We start from the raw sequence: 19,261 nt of genomic DNA on the forward strand, positions 1-19,261 counted from the left end.
TAGCAGCACATGTGTTTAATCAGGGCAGACAACACTCTTGTCAGCACTATTGAGAACATTAGCTGTGGCATTCCTGCTGCCAAGCCCACTGTCACTTGTAAAGAACCAGTTGCCAGGAAATGGAGCACTGATAGCACTTGCACAGGAGGGGGGATCCCAGTGGGGTGACGGATAGCAGATATCAGATCAGGCTCTAATTGGGCACACAGCTCTGTGATTGTGATCCTGTCCAGTCTATAGGTGAGGATAATGTGCATGTCCTCCAGTGTTGCCAAGTCCACCAGGGTTCTGTACACAGGGGTATGTCTCCGTCTGCTATTCATCTGCAGCAGTAGGAATCTAAGGGACACAAGAGTGAGGAGCTGATCACCAACTGAACATTGGATCTACAACAGAATTATTCCAGGGCCTGCCCCCGCCCCCTGAAATGGTGTCCGCTTGTCCTCATTGGTTATAATTGGGCCCTATGGGGTACAGTGTCCAATGGTGACCTAAGCCGGCGGTGACGGTATGCACCACTGCGGTGGTGACCGCCATTTTCTATCTGATTCTTCACTTACTACCTGACCTTCCACAGAAGAGGACCTACACTGGATGCGCTGCTGTGACTTGTATCTTGAACCTACCATGGCCCGTGTGATGGGAAAAGGGCTCCTACCTTCACTTCAGAGGAGTTTGAGAGACTGGTGGTTGGGGGTCCTACCACAGTACGAACTGCTGTATGGGCCTCCAGACCAACAAGTGAGTACACTGTGGGCACGATGCATGTGGCATGAATGCATTGAGTTTTATGTGTGAAGGCTTCGTGTAAGGGGGTTGGATGGATTTCCTCTGGGCGGCGTACAGGTTGTGTGCTGGGCCATGTGTGTGTAAATGGTGATGGAAAAGGGTATGGTGGGCCATATGTTTAACAGGCAGGACTGTTTGTCTGAAGCTATTTGCCTCTGCAGGTCAGCGCCCATCAAAATAAGGGTATATGGCATGCCATTGCGAAGGACATGCGCACCCTGGGGGTCTATGGCAAGGTGCAGCACCCACTGTCGCACACGGTGGGAGGACCTGAGAAGCTGGGCACGGAAGACGGCAGAGGCCCAGCTGGGGAAGGCCTCCCAATGAGGAAGGGGTGCCCGTCGAACCCTGACCCCCTCTGATGGCCCGCATACTGGCGGTGGCCTATCCTGAGCTGGATGGGCGCTTGACGGCATCACAGCAGCCACAAGGGTTTGAGTACAGTGCTCATCATTGCAACTTACCGATGGTAGGGTGGTATCCAGGGGGGATGTGTGTCAGTGGGTGCCCCTAGTCCAGGCCTGACATTGCAGCGTAGGTCTCCTGGTGGCTAGGGTTCAGAAGGGAAATTCTTGCAACCTGGCTCGTAGGCATCCACTACTGGTCAGGGCTGCGTGGGTCCGAGGTGTGCTGATTTGACGGTGTGTGCCCCTCCCCATACCTTGGCCACTAACTATTTCTCTGGTAGTGCAATTACATATTGCGTAGGCCTGTTCCCTGTGTGTGAGGGTGCTGTGTACGCCAACGGCGGTGTTGGTGCAGCCATTGTCCAAGTGTATCCTTTGTCTCTTTCTCCCCTTTTTTGTTTAGTCATCCTGTCTTTATGTGCATTAGCATCATCTGGTGGAGGAGCAGAGGAACCGGCAACGGAGGGAGCTGCATCCCACAGGACCCAGGAAGCAGAGTCCACTGACGCTGAGGGCACCAGTGGGATGGAGGGCGAGGGGAGCACCATGGCGGAGTCTGGAGGGGACAGTTCTGAAACAGATACCACATCCGATGGAAGCTCTCTGCTGGTAGCGGACACTTCTGTGACCACCCCAGCTACAAGTACATCTGCCCCCGTACCAGCACTGCCCTCCCAGCAGCCCTCAGCGAGTTGCCCGTGCCCACCCAGGAGGGTGGGCATCTCCTTCGCCCCAGGCACCTCAGTCCCTGCCCAAGTGAGCTCTTCTGCCCTGAGTGAGGAGGCTATTGATCTCCTGAGATCTATCTCTGTAGGGAAGTCAACCATTGTGAATACCATCCAGGGGCTGGCAGCCCAGATGCAACAATCTAATGCATTCCTGGAGGGTATTCACACTGGATTGGCAGCCTAATAGAGATCGATTCAGGCTCTGGCCTCCTCTCTGATGGTGGCCATTGTCCCTGTTTCTACTTTCCCCCCTACAACTTCCACTTCCCAGTCCCATTCTCCTCAACTGCAACCCATCCCAAGCACACAGGCAGATGACCATGCACACAAGCCAACACCCAGGAGTGGCACAGGCAAACACATGCACCACACTTCATCCCACAGGCACTCACACAAATACCATCCAGTTGCAGACACAACAACATCCACTATTTCCTCTGTCTCCCCCTCCTCCTCCTCCTTGACCACCACCCTCCCAGTTCCGTCCACACTCACACCTGCATGCACTACATCATCATCCACTACCAGCACCACCACACCAAGCAGAACATACACCTCAATGGCAGACACCTCCACAACAGCCATGCACATGTCCCCTGTCTCCTCTCCCACTGTTTTGTCCCCCCACCTAAAATACACAAACACAAGCACTCAGACACCCAACAGCCATCCACCTCACAACAGCATACGGGCCATGCACCTGCACCCAAAAGCAGCAGACAGACACCTCCAATGACCACTCCCTCATCCTCCACTCCCATTCCTTCTCCCTCTTCCTGCCCCAATGTCCCTAAAAAACTGTTCCTATCCACCATTGACCTCTTCCCTCCCCCTCCCCCATCCTGCATGTATAGGCAGGGTAGGAAGAACCCAGCCAAGCACCTCAGCCACACAGTCCATGGGCCCAGTTGTCACCACAGCCACTCGTGATGAAAAGGGATCCAGGTCACATGTCCTGAAGGTGAAGGAGCCTGCACCAGGCAGCCTAAAGGGAAAGGAGCCTGCACCAGCTGGCAGGAAGACCAAGGAGCCTGTTCCAGCAGGCAAGAAGGGAAAGAGCCTGCTCCCGTAAACCAGGAAGACCAAGGAGCCTGCACCAGCAGGCAGGGAGACCAAGGGTTGCAGGGGATGGGCAGGAGCCTCCCCCCACCAACAGCACCACCACCGCGCAGCCATCTGAGGTTGCAGGGGATGGGTAGGAGCCTCCCCACCAACAGCACCACCAGCGTGCAGTTGTCTGAGGTTTCAGGGGATGGGCAGGAGCCTACCCCCACCAGCAGCACTACCACTGTGCAGCCGTCCGAGGTAGCAGGGGATGGGCAGGAGCCTCCCACCACCAACAGCACCACCACTGTGCAGCTGTCCGAGGTTGCACGGGGTGGGCAGGAGCCCCCCCGCCCAACAACATCACCACAACTGTTCAGCTGTCCAAGGTTGCAGGTGATGGGCAGGAGCCTCCCCCCACCAGCAGCACCACCACTGTGCAGCCGTCCAAGGTTGCAGGGGATGGGCAGGAGCCTCCCCCCAACAAAAGCACCACCACTGTGCAGCTGTCAATGTCGGCCAACGGTATGTAATCTTGCCTCCATGGGCTGCTGTGCGGCCTGCCCCCTCCAAAGCCAGTGGGTATGACACCCACCAGAGAGACTGTGGCCCATCACTCCCCAGGATCAAGCAAAGGGCATGTTGCCCCCTCCAGAACCAGTGGCTATGAGACCCACCTGAGAGACTGTCACCTTGCACTCCCCAAGATCAAGCAGAGAGCATGCTGCCCCCTCCAGAACCAGTGGGTATGACACCCACCTGAGAGATTGTGGCCCATCACTCCCCAGGATCAAGCACAGGGCAGGTTGCCCCCTCCAGAAGCAGTTGGTATGACACCCACCTGTGAGACTGTGGCCCAACACTCCCCAGGATCAAGCACAGGTCAGGTTGCCCCCTTCAGAACCAGTGGGTATGACACCCACCTGTGAGACTGTGGCCCATCACTCCCCAGGATCGAGGACAGGCCATGTTGCCCCCTCCAGAACCTGTGGGTATGAGACCCACCCGAGAAACTGTGACCTTGCACTCCCCAGGATCAAGCAGAGGGCATGTTGCTCCCTCCAGAACCTGTGAGTATAACACCCACCTGAGAGACTGCGGCCCATCACTCCCCAGGATCAAGCACAGGGCAGGGTTCCCCCTCCAGAATGAGTGGGTATGACAGCCACCTGAGAGACTGTGGCCCATCACTCCCCAGGATCAAGCACAGGGCAGGTTGCCCCCTCCAGAACCAGTGGTCTTGTAACATCTCCCGGCTGAGGTGCCCCCCGTCCCCCGTCCCCCGTCCCCTGTCCCACTGAGGTGCCTGCCTATTTACCAACTGATGCCCTGCAATGTTCTCTCCGTGTTGAAGCAGGTGACCTGAGTGGCCTAGGACTTTGGCCTGTGACCATGTGGCCTACGCAAATTGTGGACTGGGCTGTGTCCCTTTTTCTGTACATATGTATATATCTATTATCTTGCCTAACTTATTTTTCATACTGGGTTGATCTCATTACATTCACTTTTGCGAAATCGTTTTGTCCTTGCATTATTCAGCTGAGTGATGGGGTAAAATTGTTTTTATAATGCATCTATTTGTGTGTATGGTGTGTGTGTGTGTGTGTGGGTCAGTCTCCTTTTCCTCCCCCACTCCCTTGTGTTCTAGGTGGCTGTACTCACTGTCTTCACCGGCGTTGGTGTTCGTGGTGGAGCAGAACGTAGAAGATCATCGGGAAGGCATGTAGTTCAGGTTCCATGGTGGCGTGGTTGTTCCCTGTGTCTCCAAAGGTCAGTCCCTTCCCTTCTGAAGTCAGTTTCCCCTAGGCTTTTGATGTTGTTGGTACCGCCCCGGAAAAGGTGGCTGGATGGCATGTCATAATATGGTGGGCGGAACATTGACTTCCGCTTGGCTGTAGGCAGCTACCGCCGTGGTGGCTTTTGTTTCCGCCCTGGCGGTTGGTTTGGTACATTGGCTGTCTAGCAGAGATCTTTCCACCATGGAAACTGCTAAATTAGTTTAAAAGATTTTGAAGTCCCTTTGACGTATGTGACACTAAAATAGTGTCATTAGCAATTAATAGTGCTGGAATGGGAGAGCCACTTAACTTTGGAGAATCGTGGGTACACTTCAGAAGGTGATCTACTATGCCATTCACATAAATAGAGAATACTGTGGGAGTTAATACACAGCCCTGCCTTAACCCTCTTCTTACCGGTATGGGATCAGTTAATTCACCTTGGGGTCCCCATCGCACGATAGCAAAATTGGCCTGGTGCAGCCTAATCATTTGGAATAGAAGATCCCCCGGGACATTTATTAGGGCCTGATTCTAACCTTGGCGGACGGCGTAGGCCGTCCGCCAAGGTTCCGCCGCCAAATGAGCGCACCGCGTCACAAGACCGCGGCGGCCATTCTAACATTTCCTCTGGGCCGGCGGGCGCTCTCCAAAAGAGCGCCCGCCGGCCCAGAGGAAATGCCCCTGCAACGAGGACGCCGGCTCAGAATTGAGCCGGCGTAGTTGCAGGGGTGCGACGGGTGCAGTTGCACCCGTCGCGTATTTCAGTGTCTGCATGGCAGACACTGAAATACTTTGCCGGGCCCTCTAAACACCTGATCTATTGTTCTTTCATGTGACCTAAAGCCAGCCTGGTACTGTGTAAGTACATTATGCTCCTCCATCCAAATGGTTAGTTGAGTTAGGATTTGTTTGGCATAGACTTTCTGTAGGATATCTATCAGGCTAATCTGCCCATAATTTGGGGGGTCCTGTTTATTTTCTTGTTCAGCTCCTCTTCACATGTCTGGCATTGGTACTCCTGAAGCAACTGCATTGCAAAGAAGATTAGCATATGGAGCCCAAACATCCTTGTCGTGTTTTATGAGGTACCCTAGGATCTTATCGAGGCTTGGTGCTATGTTGGGTTTGATTGACTCTATTGCCTTCAACGTTTCTTCTTGGGTAAACGGGAGCATGCTTGATTGACCAATGTCTTCCCTGCCTTCACTGCCAACCAAACTCTCTACACCATCAGCTGCTACCACTGCAAATCCATCTTCTATTCTATAGTGGTTATTATCAATTTCACCCGGATCTGCATATAGATGCAAGAAATGCCCGACTCAGGTTTTAGGGTCTATATAATGGTCAGTATGTACTCAAGCATCTTTGCTACCATGAGCTGAGATTATCCAAGACATTTCCCTTCCCTTACTTCAATTAGGCCTTTCCAGTTACAATCCACCCATTCCTTCTGTGCTTGCAATAATATGCTCTTGTATCCGCCCTCGCCCCTCGAATCCCCCTACCATTCTTGCTCTTAATTGCTAATAGGAGTTGTTTTTTGCCTGTTTACATGTTTTTGAATACCACAGATTTGTCCAGGTCTTTCCCCTGGGGTTTGCTTTGCTTTTGTTGCTGGTAAGTTTTTTAAAGTTATTCCTTATCTCCTCAGCTAAATGGGAGTGAAAGGCCATAATTGGAATTTTAGAGGGTGGCCAGCCAATATAAGGTAATAGCATGTCTGCAAATGCTGTATATATGCTTTCCAATTTGTCTGTTCTAGACAATATAGAAGGCCACCTAAGCCATCTCAGATTATTCCCAACCAATAGTTAGACTTGCGTTATTTCCTTAGCTATAGAACATAAGCCAATGAAGCCTTCACTCAGGGACAAGCAAAGGGGGTTATGATCACTATCTTTCCTAATGTCCACTACAAATCTTTCAACCAAATCCTATTTACTTGCACTCTGCAACATGTAATCTATTCTTGAGCGTGCCGTCCCTTTCGCATATGTAAATTCACTGGGGCAATCTAACTCTGTCCTACCATTGCAAGCTCAAAGGTTATGTCCTATTGCTAGCTGAAATAGTTCCATAGACATAACAGTGTATGGTACAGCAGGACCTGCATCAAGCAAGGGAATACCTCTAACCCCATCCTCCTCCTCCAACACAGTTTCTTGCCCCCTTATTGGAAATCATCCCCCCCCAAAATGACCATGACTTTTGGATTTAGGCCCTCATTTTGAACTTGGCGGGATAGCCCACCGCCAACCATGCTGACGGTCGACAGAAGACAGCCAGTGGCGGCGGCAGGCATCCCACCATATTTTGATGCCTGGAGCCCCTCTGCCATTGATGGTGGTGAGGGCCGCCAGGCGCCATGCTGGTGGTTGGGGGGGGTAGATGCTGCTCCACCCTCACAGCCACGTCAATCCAGACACCGCCACGCCTATAATCATGCAGTCATAGGCGTGGCGGTGTATGGAGATGCGGCGATGCTGGCAGAGCAGCATCCTAGGAGCCCGCTCCCTCCTGGATCAGCGTCACGGAACAGGTAAGTGCTGGGCGAGAGGAAAGGAGGGTGTGGGGGGCCATGTTGAGTGAATGAGTGAGTGAGTGCGTGCATGGGAGTGTGCATGTGTACTTGTGAAGGGGGGATGTGTGTCTGCATGTATGAATGCATGTGTGTATGTCAGTATATGGGTGCATGTTTTTGGGGGGGTTGGGAGGTGACCGGAACAGAGGTGGGGTGGGTGGGGGATGGTGAAGGGAGGGTTGTGGAGGGCCAATAGGGAGATTGGAGGGAGGAGGGATAGGGGCTTGATTTTCAGGATTCGGTCGGGTGGGTGTTGGGGCGGGTCTAGGGGCTTGAGGGGTGGGTGGGGTTGTGGTAAGGGGGGGATGGCGTGTCACATAGAGGTGACAGGAATGAGAATTCATGTCACCTGTATGCTTTCGGCCAGAGATTATCTAGTGGGGTATCCCGCAAGTAATCCCTGGTGGAAATGGTAACATTATCCCCCTGGCCTCCACTGCCGGGTCGAAAGTGGCTACCTTCGGCCCAGCGGTTGATTTTGGCCTGGCGTTGGGTAGTAGTGAACTGGCGGTCTGAACCGCCATGCCATCAGCAGTAATTACCGTCACTGCCGGCGGTATGGTCTGCACCGCCAAGGTCAAAATGAGGGCCTTAGTGTGCTTAAATTCTGTTGAGGTCCACAACCACCAAAGATTCCACACTAAGCTTTCTCGGCCTAATATAAACATTTGACAAGCAGACTTCCCTCCCGTCCTTCACCTTTACCCTGAACACCAGAATATCTTTAGAGTCTATCTCAATTAGATCTTCTATCTACAGATCTCGATCAGAGGCTGAAAGAGAAATTTTTGCCTATATCAACAACCCCCCTGATGGCCTACCTTTCATAGAAGGAGAGGTATTAATAGAAAAGGTTCTGTATCCTGGCTTGTAAATTGGTTCTAATAGCCACATCTCCTGGAAGAGACAAAAATGAAATTGATCAATGTACCCCGGATCCATAATTTTATTTTTTAAACCTGCAATACTACAGAAGATCAAGGACACATGTTTGGACCGAGTTTCTGTGAGAATACTATGGATGGACTGTTTCCCAGTCACTATGCTTGGTGACCCTCCCTGGCACCCCTGGAGAGCAAATTCCCTTCAATCTCATCATTAGAATTCAATTTCCCAACTAATCTGAAGGAACTTGACCTAGAAACAGGGCTACCAATGGCGGGGAGTTTAACATCATCAACAACATTGTCATCAATAACATCATCACAAAGTGAATCATTATCCTCCAAGTTAGACAATACTGTAAACCCATTGTTGGTCATAACAGTTGCAACAGGGGGACAATGCCTTGATTACCACCCAACCTCACCTGTGCCCATCGCTGGGGAGCCTAACAGACTTGGAACCACTCTGGACTGTGAATGTTATTAGAAAAACCCTAATGGGAGCAGATTAATACCTTCAGACAGTTTAGGATGAGAAGAGATGGAAAAAACAGCCGTCATGCTAACTTGGGGGTAATGACAGTCCCCCTTCAGCGATTTCACCTGTGGACTGAACCATCTGATTGTTCTGACAAATAAGATGTCATTAGACTCGACCACACGAAAATCTGAGTTCCATGCTAGCCAGTGACACACTTTGGGGGTTATTCTAACTTTGGAGGAGGTGTTAATCCGTCCCAAAAGTGACGGAAAAGTGACGGATTTACCACCAGCCGTATTACGAGTCCATTATATCCTATGGAACTCGTAATACGGCTGGTGGTATATCCGTCACTTTACCGTCACTTTTGGGACGGATTAACACTCCTCCAAAGTTAGAATAACCCCCTTTGTTCTTTAGTTGAATCATGGATTCCTCCACTGAAGGTAGCAGGCAGGGGACATTATTGAGAGTAGCAACATGTGGACAACACTTCGGTGGGAGATGTAGTCGATTAGAGCTCTTCTCTCTTATAGATGAAATAGCACTTGCCGATGAGATCGGGCAGGAAGATTGCAGAGAATTGCAATGGTTTCTAAAGCCAGCAATGGGATGCTCAACATCCCGGGGAACTCCACTGTCAGCACAATGGGAGCCACCTGAAGAAACTTGCATGGACTCCGCAGGTGGCTTCTCTCCTCCTTGAACTGATGCATGTTTGACCAGCACGGTCCCTTTCTTCTGGTTTTGCAGTAACAGCGGTAGTGTTTGGTGTAAGTAGTGTGTGTGGGTGGCCGAATCTGCAACCCTCGCCTCGATCGCCTGCAACTTATCCTTTAGGGGAATCAAGCAAGCTTCAACAGTATCTCTCACTTGAAACAGCGAGTCTGACATAATCATTTTCATAATTTCAGTAATTTCTAATTTGACAGTATTAATTATGGCTTGGAGTTCAGTTTCACCGCTCAAACATGAAACCTTCTTTGTATTTAAATTCCTGGTTTGCCTTTTTCTTTTCGCAGGGGTTTGAACTGTTATATCCACGAAGGAGGTAGTTCTCCCAGTTAAAGCAGAACCCATTCAGTTCTATATTCTCAGGGCCAATGTTACTCAGTTATCCCCCCCATTGGCTCTAATTCTCTCAGCGGCACCTTTAGGGTTACAAAACTAGCTTGGCTCACACAAATCAACAAACGACGCTCAGCTAGATCAATTTCCTTAGCAACCACCCCGACTGCCCTTGCTGAAAAGGAGTCAGAGAGTGAGTGGTGCTCAGTCCCTGGGCGCTGTGTTTTATCCCTGATCCTTCCCTTTGACCGTGACGATATATGATGTATAATATATAATGTATAAACAATCACAACTTAGATGGAAATGCCTTCCACTCCTAATGGGGAGAGGCCCTGAGAATGGGCCCAGCCCAGCCTCTCACAGGGATGGGGGGGCTAAGGGGCCTGGTCTTGGCCCAGCCCGCACGCGCATCCTGCACAGCAGGCCTAATAGTCAGTGCTGGGAGTTGGGGTCCGGCATCCTTGGCCGAAACCTTGCGTCCTGTGCTGCCGGGTCTGAATAGTTCATTTTATGCGCTTCCGGGAGCAGTTTCTGGTGGCCCTTCCACCACACTGCTGGGAGTTATGGTCCCAGGCTCCCCGGCCGAATATTTGCATCTTTTTATTTACTGCATGGCATGAGGCATAGACAATAAACGCTCCTGTTCTTTCACTTCTGGGTTCCTCAGGCCTGCCGGGTCCACCATAGAAGTTGGATGCCGCTAGCACCTAATTGCAAGAAAACAGCTATTAAATGTTATTTTCATAATGGATTGATAGTGCTTGAAGAGCAAAATATTGTTGAAAAATATGAGTGTTAGCATGTTTGTACAGCGCTTCTCCCCATTCACATAAACACTCCATACTGCACAGTGTTAACAGCCCGTAACAGAGCAAACCTTTCAGCTGTCACAAAAATGTAACACAAGGGACTTGGTGACCGAGCTACTGAATGACAACATTTCCTGGTTACCAGAACTTAGATGTATCCCAGTGCATTATTAAACATATATCATCCAGAGAGGGTTCCTAAAGGCAGCGAGTAGAATGAAAAATTTCTTTGAATTAAGTGCTGTTTCCACAGGAGCCACAGCGAATTGGCAACATTTTACTGATCCTGACACAAACAGGAATGGGCTAAGTCTTCCTTGGGGGCTTCTTCTCTTATGTAAGGAGAACGCAGCAGCACTCACTGCGCAGCCTATGAGGGCTCCTGAATCTGAGGGGCCTGGAGAACAGTTCATTTTTGAAGAGGGGTGAGGATAGCCTCAGGATCAAGACTGGTTTTAAGAGACTTTACTTGGGAAAGTGAAGCAGGGGCCAGATGGAGCCGAGCCAACTGCACCTTAATGCAGGAGCACTCATCATTCGAGTCATTCTCCAGGATGCATTAGGTCATCAGTAACAGGAGGTGGTGGAGAAGGAAAGGGGGAGTTAGGATGGCCAAATGTGACCAACCAGATCAACATGACTGAGTCACGTGACCTCCTCAAACCCACCCTGAGATAAGGAGACTTGTGTATAATTAGAACCTCCAGAAGAGAAGAAAGAGCAGAAGTAGCTCAAGTCACAAAAGCTGCACAGCCAACCCTATCCTCTTGGACATCATGACGTCCTTTACTGTTGGTGCCAACCTCTTCTTGGTTTTCTTAGCTGCAGGTGAGTCCATCAACTGATGCTTACAGAGCTATGTGTAAGGCAGACTCTGAACCTTACATGAGTAGCTTTCCTTGTGGTTTTTGTTTTAATTTTTTACAAAAATGTATATTTCTAGAAGGTTTGGGTCATCAAACTGTTGTTTGCTTGCTGTGTAATTCATCTACTCGACTTTACTTTTTGACCCTTAACAAAGCAGGAACGGCACAATAAAACTTTAAACCAAGCTGGTAACACCAATCTGATCTCTCTCCTATTAACACCAAGGTAATTTTTGTAATCAACTGCAGCTAGTCTGATTTCTCTCTATCAAACCAAATCAAGTCCAGATCCCTAAACCAAAGGATGAGCTAACTTGCGCACTCAAGACTACTGAAATCAACCCCTCTCTGCCACTGCTTCAACTAAAGTAAACTCTCCTACTGCTACCATCCAGATGCTCACTCTCCTTTGATAATAACAAGCCCAACATTCCACCACTACCAACACCAAGCTCACCTCTCCCTGTATTAACAAGCCGGGCTTCTCGCTTCCTAAACTGTAGGTCTGCATGTATGTATTTGGTGTTTCTATAGCGCGAACCTAGCTAAACGGCAGAAGAGTGCAGCATATGACTAACATCAGTCTGAGTTCTTCCCCTACAAACATGTGCTCTCTCACAACCAACACCAAGCTTAGTTCTCCTCTTTTAGAACTAAGGTGAGCTCTTCCTCTATTAACACCAAGTTGAGCTATCCCGCTAGGAATAAGAAGCTGAGTTGTTCCCCTTCCAACACTAGACTCAGCTATCGATCTATTAACACTAAGCTGTCCTTGTGCGACTAAAAGCAAGCTGGTCTATCCCTCTCTACCGCCATGCTGTGCCACCCCACTAACACTAAGCTGAACTAACCCTTCCACTACTAACTTCAAGATGAACTCTCCCCTATTAACGCCAAGCTCTGTCCTACTTCAGCTAACGCCAAACTGAGCTCTACCACTGTTAACCCCAAGCTCTATTATATTTCCACTAGCACCAAGCTGAGGTATACCCCTATAAACACAAAATATAGTTCTCCTCCTTTTAATCCCAAGCGGACCTCTCCCCTATATGACACATAGCACATCTGCTTTCGTGAAGTTTAGTTTTACCTCCTGATAAGCCCAGGATGACCCTCTTCACTACTACCACCAATCTGAGCTATCATGCTATTATGCATAAAGCACACAACACCAACCCACAACACATAAAACACAACATATATATATATATATATATATATATATATATATATATATATATATATATAGACATGCATATATATGTAAATACAGAAAGGGGCTTTGAACAGACCCTTTCAACCATTGGCTCCTGTGGTACAGCTGGATTTAGGCACTGCCTTCTGATGTTGCCCATCAGTGTTGGTAAATGCCCATGACATTTCACAGATTTTAAGTACTTAAAAAGGTAGTTCACACAGTAAGTGTAGTTAATTTAATGTTATTATGCTTTTAAAAATGGTCCTGTGTCGGGGCTATTTCACTAATATCTACACCTAGCAATTTCTTCTTGTTCATTTTGCTTCTACCCCTTCCCTATTGTCAGTGTTGCTTCTTCCACTCCCACTCTCCCCCCGTTATCTGTGTTGTTTCTTCCCCATCCACCGTTGTCGTCAATGTTGCTTCTTCCCCTCTCACCCCAATCCCTCATTGTTTATGTTGCTTTTCTCCCCTGCACCCCCTTGCCTCTATTGTTTCCAAACCCCACTCCCTTTGTCTGGTTTCCTTCCTTTGGCTAGTTTTCATCTGCACTTCTCTTAGCAATAATATCTGTGCTGCTGAAGGGACACATCTGTGGTGTACATTTATTTGATGCTTAACGGTTGCCCCAGTAGTGTTCACCCCTGGAGCAACTGGGCGACCTTAGCTTGAGGGGGGAAATGCTAGACAGACCATCTATATCAGACACAGATGGATGTGTCCCGGGGTCATGTATGCTCTGTAAATAAATAGCAGAGCTTGTGACTGGGTGGGGTACTCCCTGCCACACAGTGCCTTAACCATCAAGTTGGCTCTGAGTAATTAATACTGCACACCATACTTACACTCTACAGGCCCAAAGCTGACTGCCTGAATGCACCAGTCCAAAGCAATTACACTGGCAACTAGGTAGCCATGGCGCACCAAGAAGCTACGCTTTACACCAACCCACTTGGCAGAACAGATGAATCAAGATGTAGTTCTCCCATCATTGTACCACATGCACTGCAGCTGACTGGTTCAAGGTAGGTCCGATGGTGCTTGTGCTGCTCATCAAGGAAGTGAAAGGGAGGTCCAAGTGACATAGCCTCCACAGCCACACAGTAAGACAAAGAAAAAAATATATATTTTAGTAAGAAACACAAACACACACACACCCATTAAGCATGGAAGGCCTCCTAAGACTGTGCACACAACCACAGCCACACAGAGGAAAGCGCAGTTTCCCCCAGAACGGCAGCAGTAGCCTAGAGATATGATCTACCAGCATAAGGACATATCACCCACACCAATGACAAACATCCCCACCCTAGAGCCATTTGCCATCAGGGGAGCCCTCAACACAGTACTACCTCAAAGAGGCCAGGACAAGTCAAAGGCTCCACGGACATGTGACTACTGTGGAGGAGCGACACACAGACCTAATGACTACCCAGCGAAAGGGAAGAAATGCAACTCATGTGGGAAATATGATGACTTTGGAAGAGCCTGCAGGCTCTCCAGGAACTGAAATCCAACTCAAACAGTTGATGCCATACCTAAGACAATGAACACAGGACACAGGGACAATGATGATATTGCTGAGTATACTCTCCGTGTTGAACAATAGGCAGTACCGCCAATGCTAGACATTCGCTATCCCAGTGTAACATGCAAATAGGACCATACTCTCTCCCTGCCATATTTGCCATGGGTGACTTCATCAAAATCATGGCAGCTGATGCATATCAGAAAATGACAAAAATGCCAACACTGAAAAGGGCCAAGGTTTAACTATATTCCTATGGCTAGGCCAGACCATTACCTTTCTAAGCATAAACATTTTCTGTTTATTGAAAACTATGCAGTAGAGCTCAAAAGCGCATATTCAACACAGGATTGTAAAACATAGAAACACATGAGTTATAGTAAAAAAGTCACAGCACAAAGTAGATTGCAGTACACAGCAGCAAAACAGGAGCAGGACCCAGAGGGAAGGCCATTTAAGGTAAAGGGGCAGAGGCACTCTCTGGCTGTGAGTAAGGAGCTCAGGATCAGTGGTGGGGAGCAAGAACTCCCTGAAAGGGGCCCAAGTATCCAAGGTTTGGGAGGAAGGGGGAACCAACTCAATGTATTGATCAGTCATATCCTGGCAGTGGGTGGTATCTTGTAACCATTGTTAGCATAGCGAACAGTCCTCTGCAACCAGACCCCATTGACACATTGCTTTGCCAAAACAAAAAAAATAGAGGTGAGCTGCCCCAAAGAGGGCTACGGGGGGGCAACGTTGACGTGCCACCCAGGTAGGAAGTCTGGTGGGATGAGGAAAGTGGAGTGTTGAGAATCGCAGGGATAGACTAGAATGTGTCATCTCAAAAAACAGCAATACCAAGGCAGAGCTATGCCATTTGAAATAAGTCAGCTTTAATAAGATCACATCTGCAACATTTACTGGTAGAGTCATTGCTAAACTGCAAGATTACTACAGGTGTGTAGTAATATTCATGTAGACATTTGAAATGGATGATCTTATGCTTATAATTAAAAGGGGTGTCCTTAATTTGTGAGCAACAATATGCCCATGTCTTATCCAGGAGCTGGCAGTCCAGGGATGCCTCTCACTTGCGCTTAACCTCAGGGAGTGAATCCAACCCGGCAGTGAGAAAGTTATTGTGGGTGATCAAGATAGAGACGGTCATTCTGACCCTGGCGGTCAAAGACCGCCAGGGCGGAGGACCGCGGGAGCACCGCCGACAGGCCGGCGGTGCTCCAATGGGGATTCCGACCGCGGCGGTAAAGCCGCGGTCGGACCGGCAACACTGGCGGGCTCCCGCCAGTGTACCGCCGCCCCATAGAATCCTCCAAGGCGGCGCAGCTTGCTGCGCCGCCGAGGGGATTCCGACCCCCCCTACCGCCATCCAGATCCCGGCGGTCCGACCGCCGGGATCCGGATGGCGGTAGGGGGGGTCGCGGGGCCCCTGGGGGCCCCTGCAGTGCCCATGCCACTGGCATGGGCATTGCAGGGGCCCCCGTAAGAGGGCCCCTAAATGTATTTCACTGTCTGCTGCGCAGACAGTGAAATACGCGACGGGTGCAACTGCACCCGTCGCACAGCTTCCACTCCGCCGGCTCGATTCCGAGCCGGCTTCATCGTGGAAGCCTCTTTCCCGCTGGGCTGGCGGGCGGCCTGAAGGCGACCGCCCGCCAGCCCAGCGGGAAAGTCAGAATTACCGCCGCGGTCTTTCGACCGCGGAACGGTAACCTGACGGCGGGACTTTGGCGGGCGGCCTCCGCCGCCCGCCAAGGTCAGAATGAGGGCCAGAGTGTCCTGTCTCAGGCCTTTCCATGTAGGCTGTAAGAAGAGCGGTCTGAGGGGGTACGCCAGGAAAGCTGGAAGGAGCTGGCCATACCTCGGACTGCAGTGTAAGGTAGCGAAAAGGGTGCAAGGGGAGTCGAACCCAGTCGGTGCAGAAGGCATGCTGAGAAGTGATGATACTGTCTACAAAAATATCACCCAGGGTGTGTAAAAATGTTGTGGCTCTCTAAGGGAGCATAGGGTTATCCGCTAAAGGGAGAAAAGGCAAGTATGGAAGTGATAGCGGTATGAAAGCGCATTGCAAGGCCACCCAAATTAAGCAGGCATATAGGAACCTCCAAGTGGATTCTGGGCTGATCACACCCCATATCTGAAGGGAAAGGACCTGCTTCAGTTTAAGATAAAAGTACAAGGGGCTATTAGAAAATAAATACAAAAATTTAGGGAGCACCACCATCTTGACTAACAGGATCTTCCCCAATAACGATAATGGCAGCTGTATCAACATTCTATGCAAACAAAAAGATTGCCTGTGGCAGTACAAAACTTCCAATGGATCAGGTCATTGAGATCATGAGAGACCCATTCTTCAAGGTAATGAACACCAGCAGAACTTTAACGAAGTGGGTACTCAAGCAAGAGAGCTGGGCAGTCATCTGTGAGCAGAAATATTTCTAATTTGGACCAGTTGATCTGTAGCCTGAAATGCCCACCAAAATGGCTAATGTCACAGTCGATGGGGGCAAGGTTAACATCTGGGTGCTGAAAATACAATATGATGTTATCTCGTATAACATGCAGCTTATGGATTGACTGCCAAGACAGAGTCCACGATGCAAGTGAAATTCCAGGATAAAGCAAGTCAGATGCTCAATGGCCAAAGCAAAAATTAAAGGGAAGAGGGGGCATCCTGCTGGGTGCCTCTGCCCACACTAAATAGAGTAGAGCATAAGTTATTCACACACTCTAGTCCAGGAGGAAGTGTACAACAGGCTTATAAGCATCAAAAAGTTTTTACTCGTCAAGCATGAATGTCCAATCTAAGGAATGAAATGCTTTCACAGCATCAAGCAGGACATTATCTGATGGGAGTTGTGAATGAACCCAATGGAGAACCACTATCAACGTGCAAAGATTGAAGGAGGTGGAACCAAATATTGCATAAGAGGCTGGAGCCTCTGAGCAAGGATCTTGGTAAACACCTTGTTGTCAGTATTCAACGACAACAGCATCCTATAGGAAGCAAGATTGTACCACCCAGGCGTCAAGAAGCTGCAGAGGTTCTGATCCCACTGCAGGATGCAAATATCTTCCCATATGACTTAGACACAGCTAGCAGAGCAAAGGAGGGACTGAAAATTCCTTAACAGGCACCCCATGGTCCTCAGCCGAGTAAGAGAGTCCAGCTGCTCAACTGTGGTATCAGGCCTCAACAGGTCCCTGCCAAGGAAGAGAACGGAGGAGGATGAGCTCCCTGCACCCCAGCAGGCCAGGAATAATGATGCCACTGACGTGTACACAAGCCGGTCTCACCACAGCATGCCACAGCCATGGAAGGCCCTGGCCAGGTCTGCTAAGATGAGCGGAGCAGTGCAGGAAGTAGCAAATGCTGTAAGGCCACAGCTGAGACACAAGGCACACACCAGCCGACTACCCCGGCAACAAGACAACCATCGTCGGGACACTGATTTGCCCGACAGGACCCTGTCCACGTTCCAATATGGACAAGCAGAGTAGAGGTAAAACACTGTCCCCTGAAGGCAACCACCAATTGCTCAGAGAAGCAGCCAACAAAGAGAGCTTCCGCAGCACTGTGAAGGTGCAGACAAATGTGGCGCTCCTTCTGGCTGCAGCAGGCCACAACCTGTGGCAGACCTGACCCCCTGGTGTCAATAAGCTGGGAAGGGCACGCCATAATACACACCAAGTATATCCCAGCATACCCGGTTGGGAGATTGATTGTCTGCAACAGAATGCAGAATCCCCCTGATGGAACTGCAATATGCAAGAGGAAGGTAAAAATGCTTGGTCCGCTGGAGCTCTAGGTTGCCATTTTTCTTGCGGAATTTCATAACCTATTCAAGAGCATCAACTGCATGAAGAGGAAAGCGTTCATGCTCCACATTGATAAATACATACAGCTGGTACTCCCAAGCTTCATTTAATCTGAAAACGATGCTAGATCTAGAGCTGGAGAAAATCAAGAAAGCAGGCATCCTTGAGATAGTCACAGGTCCCACCTATCCCTGTCTCCTATCGTGGTCACAAGGAAACTAAAGACACCCAGTTAGGTACACATCTGTGTGGACATAAGACTCCCAAATGCATCCATCCAAAGTGAATGGCACTTGACCCCCACATTTGATGACCTGATTGGGGAACTGAGCAGAGCCAGTTGATTTTCTAAGGCTGAACTCTGTTCAGGCTAATTGACTCTAGCCAAACAATACAGGAACATAACTACCTTCTCTACTCATGTTGGATTACAGCACTATAAGCACTTAACCTTTTGCATTTTGAGCATTGCAGAGGTGTTTCAGAACACCATTCAGAAGATGCTGCTGGCTTCCTGGAGTCGTCAAAAAAAGCAACAACATTTTTATGCAATATCTGTCAAAACACCACAAACCAGAACTACAATTATTAAATGAGGCTTGACTCACAATGCACAAGGACAAGTGTGAGTTAATGAAGTGGAGGATCAGTTTCTTTGTGAATTTCTTCTCTGCAAAAGAGGTAGCCCAAGACCCAACCAAGGTGCGTGACAGGGATGGTTACATACTGTGACCGATTACACTCACGCAACCTCTGTGAGACCTCACTAAATCTTCTCAAGTCTGGACATGTGGTGAGGTGCCGGAGTGAGCTTTTCAAGCTAACAAAGATGCTCCCTTAGCCTACACCACCCTGGGACACTTCAGCCCCTCCAGACGTACAGTCCTGGCAGTGGGCGCTACTCCAAAAGGCATTGGCGCAGTGCTGACACAATAGCAAGAGTGCGGAGAGTGAGCATCAGTTTCATATGTCAACCAGTCACTAACACCAACCATGCAATGCTACTGGCAGTTTGAAAAAGGAGGTGATTGCCAAACACTGGGGGGTGGCACTTCCACCTCTATGTGTATGGCATACCTTCATGGTGATCATTGACCAAAATCCACTGATCCCTCTGTTCCAGGTCAGCTCCTCAAATCCACCACCTCGCATTGAGATATGGATGCTGTAACTACAGGGATATGACTTCAAAGTGGAATACTATCCAGGAACCAGCAATCCTGCGGACTACCTGTCACGCCAGCCTTGGAGTGCCACCTAGAAGAAGCT

General features: G+C 49.5%; 1 protein-coding gene across 1 annotated transcript in view; it reads left to right on the forward strand.

Annotated features, from left to right (window-relative positions):
- The first annotated feature begins 11,288 nt into the window (after positions 1-11,288).
- Positions 11,289-19,261, forward strand: part of LOC138247456 (phospholipase A2 inhibitor and Ly6/PLAUR domain-containing protein-like) — a 32,012-nt gene continuing 24,039 nt past the window's right edge. The window contains exon 1 of the mRNA XM_069202081.1: positions 11,289-11,406. Within this exon, the coding sequence (XP_069058182.1) occupies positions 11,355-11,406 (52 nt within the window). The 5' untranslated portion in view covers positions 11,289-11,354. The remainder of the gene's footprint in view (positions 11,407-19,261) is intronic.

This window comes from Pleurodeles waltl, chromosome 7 (assembly GCF_031143425.1).
Source record: "Pleurodeles waltl isolate 20211129_DDA chromosome 7, aPleWal1.hap1.20221129, whole genome shotgun sequence".
Taxonomy (NCBI): domain Eukaryota; kingdom Metazoa; phylum Chordata; class Amphibia; order Caudata; family Salamandridae; genus Pleurodeles; species Pleurodeles waltl.